Below are 7,575 nucleotides of genomic sequence, written 5' to 3'. Positions count from 1 at the left end.
GCTAAAAATATGTACAATATACATTGGATGGATGATTTGCAATGTAAAAGGTTTGAACCTTTGCTTGTCTCAATTTATGAGATTTCTTTTTGTGATAAATGCAAAGGGTAAGACGCACTTATTTGCCCCAATGCAAATGCATGAATAATGCAAATGTATTGCAAAAATTTTATTGGAAGCTTAATTTGAAAACTATCTTAATATATATTCCTCTTTTGAAAATTTTGTGCACATTGAATAAATCATTTCGAACATAAGGTAATACCTCCAAGTCCGTTATTTAACCTTTATTCATTAATAGGTGTAGTATCACAGTATGCCGTTGCCCCTCTTTAGAAAATTCAAATGATCAAATTCTCTCGTCACTTGATCTTGTCTTCAAATTAATGAGATCAACTATTATGACCGAACACTGATAGCACACATGCTCTCATTATCATTTTACACCTACACGAATGATCTTGATACCTCAAGGGCGAAAGTAAGAATAAAGATACCAGTATTCTACGTCAAGTAAATGTATCAATAAATATTGTTCCTTGAATGCGAACCTGCTGTAATAATAAGATATGTATTTGAATATGATAACACGAAACGAGAAGAAAGATGGTCTCAAAGGAGCAAGGGCGGAAAAAATTCATTCACTGATGCTAAAATTCATAGAGAAATGGGAATATCTTGGTTTATGAGTACAAATGGCCAAAGCGCAAATGGGATATATGGATTTACTTAATCACATCTCTTTCCTTTAGCTTTTCAAAACCCCAACAGGTGCTTCACTGAGCTGCTATTGATATGCATAATATGAGAGACGATGGAGTCAACTTTCCCAAACATAGATACTTAACTTTTGATGCCTTCCTTTTCTTCTCCTAAGACATCCTTTTGTCTTGGCGAACTCTTCTTCTTCTTATCATGGCTTTGCCCCTTTTTTTTTAGCTCTAACTTTTGCTTAGGTTACCTTTACAGGTTTTTTAACCTAACGAGCTATTCTTTCCTTTTCATTTTCTATTAGCTCTAACTTTTGCCTAGGTTGCCTTTACAGGTTTTCAACCTAACGAGCGCTTCATTCTTTTTCATTTTCTGTTTAAGCAAAGTAACGCTTGACAGCATCTGCATTAATGGGCTTTGCTAACTCTTGACCGTCCATGTCAGCTAGGATCAGTGCTCCTCCAGAAAAGGCATGTTTGACAACATAAGGTCCCTCATAGGTCGGAGCCCATTTGCCTCTATTATCTTCTTGGTTAGGCAATATTTTCTTGAGTACAAGATCACCAGCACTGAATTCCCGTGGGCGAAGTTTTTTATCAAAAGCTCTTGCCATTCTCTTTTGGTACAATTGTCCATGACACATTGCAATGAGCCTTTTCTCTTCAATCATGTTAAGTTGCTCAAATCGGGTTCGTATCCATTCATTTTCTTCTAAATCTACCTCTGCCAATACTCTTAAAGATGGTATTTCCATCTCGATGGGTGTAACAGCTTCCATTCCATAAACAAGGGAGTATGGGGTTACCCCTATGGATGTGCGTGCAGTAGTACGATAACCATGTAAAGCATAGGGAAGCATCTCATGCCAATCCTTATAAGTTACTGTCATTTTTCCAATGATCTTCTTAATATTTTTATTGGCTGCTTCAACTGCTCCATTCATTTGAGGTCTATATGGGGCTGAATTATGATGCTTGATTTGGAACTTCTCGCAAAAGTTCCTGACTTCCGTTCCATTGAGATTGGGACCATTATCAGTAATGATCCTTTCAGGAATCCCATATCGGCATAAAATATTTGTCTTCATGAATTTAAGGAACGTCTTTTGCGTGATGCTAGCAAATGAATTTGCTTCTACCCATTTTGTGAAATAGTCAATCGCGACAAGGATGAAGCGATGTCCATTCGAAGCTTTTGGGTTAATTGGGCCAATAATGTCAATGCCCCACATTGAGAATGGCCAGGGTGATACCAAATTATGTAATGGGATTGGAGGAGCATTTATCCTATTAGCATAGATCTGACATTTGTGGCATTTCTTGACATGCTCAAAGCAATCTTTCTCTATTGTTAGCCAGAAGTAGCCACACCTTTGAATCTGTTTGGCCATAGTGTGACCATTCGCATGCGTGCCACATATGCCCTCATGTACCTCAACCATGATTTTCTTTGCTTCTTCTGAACTCACACAGCGAAGTAAAGTACCATCATAACCCCTCTTGTACAGAACATCTTGACTGATAAAGAATGTCATAGCCAAACGACGAAGGGTTTTCTTTTCATTCTCAGTCATTCCAGCTGGGTATGATCTCTTAGTGATATAATCCTTAATATCCTGGAACCAAGGATATTCTTCTCGATCTTCTTCAACATTCAGACAGTATGCTGGAAAGCTTCTAGCTTCTACTTGGATGGGTTGGATATGGACTCCACAATCAAGTTGGATCATTGCTGCTAAAGTGGCTAAAGCATCAGCGAAACGGTTTTTATCTCTAGTCAAGTGATGAAAGCTAGCAACCTTAAATTGCTTAATCAAATCTGTTAGGAGTTCTTGATAGGGAATCAATTTTACATCCTTTGTTCTCCATTCTCCTGTTACTTGATGAATAATGAGAGCTGAATCACCAAATACCTTCAAACACCGTATACCAAGGGTAATAGCTGCTCGAAGACCATTAACACAAGCTTCATATTCTGCTATGTTGTTAGTACAATCAAATTCTAATTTGATGGCCACTGGAAATTGTTTTCCTTCTGGTGAAACGATCACCGCTCCTACCCCATTTCCATGCATGTTGGCGGCTCCATCAAAATACATTTCCCATTCTTGCTCTTCATTGTTTCCTTCATCACAACCTTCTTCTGTAGTGCATATGCCTTCATCAGGAAATTGAAAATCTAATGGCTGGTCATCCTCTAAAGGATTATCGGCCAAGTGATCTGCTATTGCACTACCTTTGACTGACTTTTGCATCACATGCTTTATATCATATTCTGATAGTACAACTTGCCATTTTAGTACTCTACCAGCAATGTGCGGGCTCTCAAAGATGTATTTAAGTGGGTCCACTCGTGAGATTAGCCAGGTAGTGTAGTAAAGCATGTATTGCCTTAGCCTTCTAGTTGCCCATACTAGTCCACAACAAGTTCGCTCAATCACCGGATAACGAGCTTCACACTCATTAAACTTCTTGCTCAAGAAATAAATCGCTCTTTCCTTCTTTCCAGAATCATCAAGTTGACCTAGCATTGCTCCCATTGAGCGAGGTAAAGTTGTTAGGTAAAGGATTAGTGGACGATCTGGTGATGGAGGGACCAAAATCGGGGGATTTAACAAATAATCTTTAATTTTATCAAAGGCCTTTTGACAATCATCATCCCATGTCTCCTTGCAATTTTTCTTTAACAGCTTAAACATTGGTTCGCAAGTGGCTGTTAGATTGGCAATGAATCTAGCAATGTAATTCAATCGTCCCAAGAAACTTCTAACTTCTTTCTCTGTTTGGGGAGATGGCATTTCTTGAATTGCTCTCACTTTATCTGGATCTACTTCTATCCCTTTACGACTCACAATGAATCCCAATAACTTCCCAGAAAGAGCTCCAAAAATGCATTTGTTAGGATTCAATCTTAGCCGATATTCGCGTAATCTCCCAAATAGCTTTCTAAGGACTCCAACATGACTCTCATTCTCCGCTGATTTAGCTACCATATCATCTACATATACTTCAATTTCTTTATGCATCATGTCATGGAATAGTGCTACCATAGCTCGTTGATAAGTTGCCCCAGCATTTTTCAAACCAAAAGGCATTACCCGATAACAATAAGTTCCCCATTGGGTTGTAAAGGTTGTTTTCTCTTTATCCCTTTCATGCATAGGGATTTGATTGTACCCTGAATAACCATCCATAAAGGAATAGCGATAGCTTCGAGCAGTATTATCGACCAATACATCAATGTGGGGTAATGGAAAGTCATCTTTCGGACTCGCATTATTTAAGATTACGATAATCAACACACATTCGAATCCGACCATCTTTTTTAGGAACAGGAACAATATTTGCCACCCATTGTGGGTAAGTTACTACCTCCAAAAATCCTGCTTCTAACTGCTTTATTACTTCTTCTTTTATTTGCAAGGACACCCCCGTGTTCATTCTCCTTAACTTCTGTTTCTTAGGCTCGACCTTGGGAAGTAATGGTATTTTATGAGAAGCAATGCTTGGGTCTAGCCCAGGCATGTCTTTATATGACCATGCAAACACATCTATGTATTCTTTGAACAACTCAATCATTTGTTCCCTTTCAGGATTATCTACTATTTTGAGCATTCTTTGATCCTCCTCGGTTCCCATATTAACCATCTCAATCACTTCTTCATGTGGGCATATTCCCTTATCACTCAATTCAAGCATCTTTGAAAAAGTTTGGATTATGTCTTCATCATCAGACTCACAATCATGCATATCAGTGGCAACGAATGAATCATCTTCACAGGGTTTATTAATCTCTGGGTGGGAGATGGAATCAGAAGAAACAAAATCCCTGGATAATGAATATGGAACGAGATAAAATAAGGAACAGGAATGAAACGGAGAAAGATGTATTGAAGTAGATAGGGTGGAATAAAGAAATAGACATGAATGCAATTGAAATTCATTTTCATGAATTATGTGTATCAAAAGTTTGCATTAGTGAATACCCAAGATCTATTACCTAAACCTGGGCTCAAAAGTGGATAAAGTAGGAACAACATAATTGAAACAATTACTCTAAGCTAATGACATCATTGGCCTCTTCAAACTCCCAATTCGCCAGAACTTTGTTGGAATCATCGACTGCAATTGAGGCACTTGTTCTGCATGCTACATCTTCATTAAAAGAGATCACTGAGATAGTTGGTTTATATATCACCTCGGACGGGCCTGGGAAGGATTCTTTAATGTGTGGAATCTCCAATTTACTGGCCTTTTTGCCTTTTGCCAAGCTTGCTTTGTCTTTCATCTGGTCTTCTAGGGTAGGCTCATACCCTAACCCTTGGCGATTACAATTATCCAAAACCTTAATTGGACACGTAATTCCTTGTAAATGAGAGCCTAAACCTTTCCCTGGCATAAACCCACTCTTCGCCATGATTTTAGCCACGACGGAATTGATGTTGTGAGTACTATCGCAAATACCCTCGACCTCTAGGCTTTGAAAGGAAACTCCATGATCTTTCTCTGCAGCCTCAATATAAGGGAGTGAGCTTGGTTTGCTCACCATGATTTCCTCCTCTCCTTTAACTGCTATAATTCTCCCATCACTGATGAACTTAACCTTTTGATGTAAGGTAGAAGGAACAGCCCTAGCAGAATGAATCCATGGCCTTCCTAGCAGCATTGTGTAACTTGGGTCTATGTTCATGAGTTGGAAATCCACCTTAAACCTGCTTGGCCCTATCTCCAGGGAGAGACAAACGGATCCTAATACTTCCCGTCTTGATCCATCGAATGCTCTTACCACAATATTACTTTTATGTACACTTGAAGCTTCTAGTGATAATGATTCAAATGTGGAGAGCGGCAAGACATTTAACGCTGATCCTCCGTCAATTAATACTCTTGCGATTATGAACCCTTCACATTTCAAAGTGATGTGCAAAGCCTTGGCTTGGTGGACAGCGGTTTCTGTAACTTCCTCTTCCGAAAAGGAAATGGTAGAGGAGGCTTTTACAACATTCATTACACTTGCCACCTTCTCAGGGGTTATATTAGGCTGCACAAAAGCTTGATTCAACACTTCTTGCAATGCTTGGCGATGCGCTTCGGAACTCAAAATCAAAGAAAGTATGGAGATACGCGCTGGAGTTTTCTTCAATTGGTCCACAATGCTGTAATCACTTTGCTTCATAATCGATAAAAACTCATCTTCTAATTTTTCCATTTCTTTAGGATTATCTTCCTTTGGCCTGTCAATACTTGCATTTTTCTCTTTTACCATTTTCCTAATGTAAGATGGTAAGTATGGTTTTCCACTTCGAGTAACACCCCCTTGGTTTGCCATTTCATTGCTTGTCCCGGCAATCAACGTTGGGTTTTTGTGGTTCTCCACAATGCTTTGATATTTCCACGGGACTGCTCGATCACTTTCATAGGGAAAGGGATGAGGCGTGCTTATGGTCAATGTTGGTTGTCTTACGTGAGGTACAAGATCTGCAGAGGCTTTGTTTATCACAAAAGAGACTGCCTGGACCCGTTCTTTTGGGCTTGAATTTTTAATGACAAGCTCAACATGTTTTTTTTCTACCATGCACACTTTGGCGTCTCCCTTCTTTACAGACACGATCCCTAACGCCATCATTTTTCTAACAGCTCCTTTAAACTGTTCACAACTTTCTATGTCATGGCCTATTTTCTCCTGATGATATTCACAGTATCCAGGCATTTGATCACTGATATTATTCGTGAGGAGCATTTCTCGCATATAGCCATACTCCTTTAAGTGAGCATAAAGCTCATTCATAGGCATCCTGATCCTTGCGGAGCTTTTGAAGCACGCATCTCTTCTTCAATAGCGTTGACTCGTTTTTCGTGATTTGGGAGTGGATCAGTAGTAAGGGTAGAGCTTCCCTCTTCTTTAAGCTGGATATGGTTAGAATCAACAGGTCTAGCACATTCCTTTTAAACGTCACACAGTCTTCTATTGAGTGCCCAGGTGCACCCATGTGGTATTCACAAACAACATTTGGATTATACCATGCCGGGTAAGGCGGACCAAGAGGCTTATAAGGTCGCGGACCTAATAATTGGGCTGTCAAAAGTTTATGGTACAATTCAGCATTTGTTAATCCAAAATTGGGCCATGGGCGACTATCCCTGGATTGGACATTTCTCCTCTCTCCATCCTGTCCGTGCTTGTTAGGCCTGAACCCAAATTGTTGCTGTCTTTGATTCCTTCCCTCTACTTGATAAGGGACTTGAGAATTGGTAGCTGCTTGTCTTATAGGTTGAATATAGTTCACATTCCCTTCTTTCTTTTTTTGGTCATAGTTCTTTCGTGAACTACTTTCAGCTTGAGAAGTGGCTATCTTCCCTTCTCGTATGTCTATGTCAATCCTTTCCCCAATTACCATTAAATCAGCAAAATCAGTGACATGTGTTCCTATCATGTGTTGGTAAAATGGCTTAGGCAATGCACGGATGAAGTACGAGCAAAGTTCGGAATTAACCATTGGAGGTTGCACTTGCGAAGCCACTATTCTCCATCTTTGAGCATATTCTTTGAATGACTCTGATGATTTCTTGGTCATTGCTTTCAATTGTTCTCTGGTCGGAGCAGTATCAAGATTGAACTTGTATTGTCTCATGAAAACATCCACAAGGTCTTTCCATCTTTTAATCTTGGTTTGGTCTAGTTGCATGTACCAAGTCAATGCGGCTCCAGTTAAGCTTTCAGGAAAGAAGTTTATCAGAAACTTCTCATCTTGTGACCATATGGACATCTTTGTGCAATAGGCCCTCAAATGATAAATTGGGTTACTTGTACCATCATATTTATCGAAGCTTGGCATCTTGAATTTCTTGGGAACATCAATTTCTG

The 7,575-nt window shown here is 39.4% G+C and overlaps 2 protein-coding genes across 2 annotated transcripts; both read right to left on the bottom strand.

The window, feature by feature from the left end:
- Positions 1 to 1,087: 1,087 nt before the first annotated feature.
- On the bottom strand, positions 1,088 to 4,409 carry LOC129313080 (uncharacterized). Its single transcript, XM_054955928.1, is given in 2 exon segments — positions 1,088 to 3,994; positions 3,996 to 4,409. Coding segments are annotated over 2 exon segments (3,321 nt in total).
- A 352-nt stretch (positions 4,410 to 4,761) lies between these two features.
- LOC129314172 (uncharacterized) lies at positions 4,762 to 6,459 on the bottom strand. Its single transcript, XM_054957538.1, has one exon. It carries the CDS (start codon positions 6,457 to 6,459, stop codon positions 4,762 to 4,764), a length of 1,698 nt encoding a protein of 565 aa, XP_054813513.1.
- Between the last annotated feature and the right edge of the window lie 1,116 nt (positions 6,460 to 7,575).

This window comes from Prosopis cineraria, unplaced genomic scaffold (assembly GCF_029017545.1).
Source record: "Prosopis cineraria cultivar Desert tree isolate PC_DT_omini unplaced genomic scaffold, ASM2901754v1 PC6, whole genome shotgun sequence".
NCBI classification, from domain to species: domain Eukaryota; kingdom Viridiplantae; phylum Streptophyta; class Magnoliopsida; order Fabales; family Fabaceae; genus Prosopis; species Prosopis cineraria.
This window is presented reverse-complemented; position numbering and strand designations above follow the sequence as displayed.

Coding starts and splice junctions, on each gene's coding strand:
- LOC129314172 (XM_054957538.1), bottom strand. CDS start 6,459: ATGCGAGAAATGCTCCTCACGAATAATATCAGTGATCAAATGCCTGGA.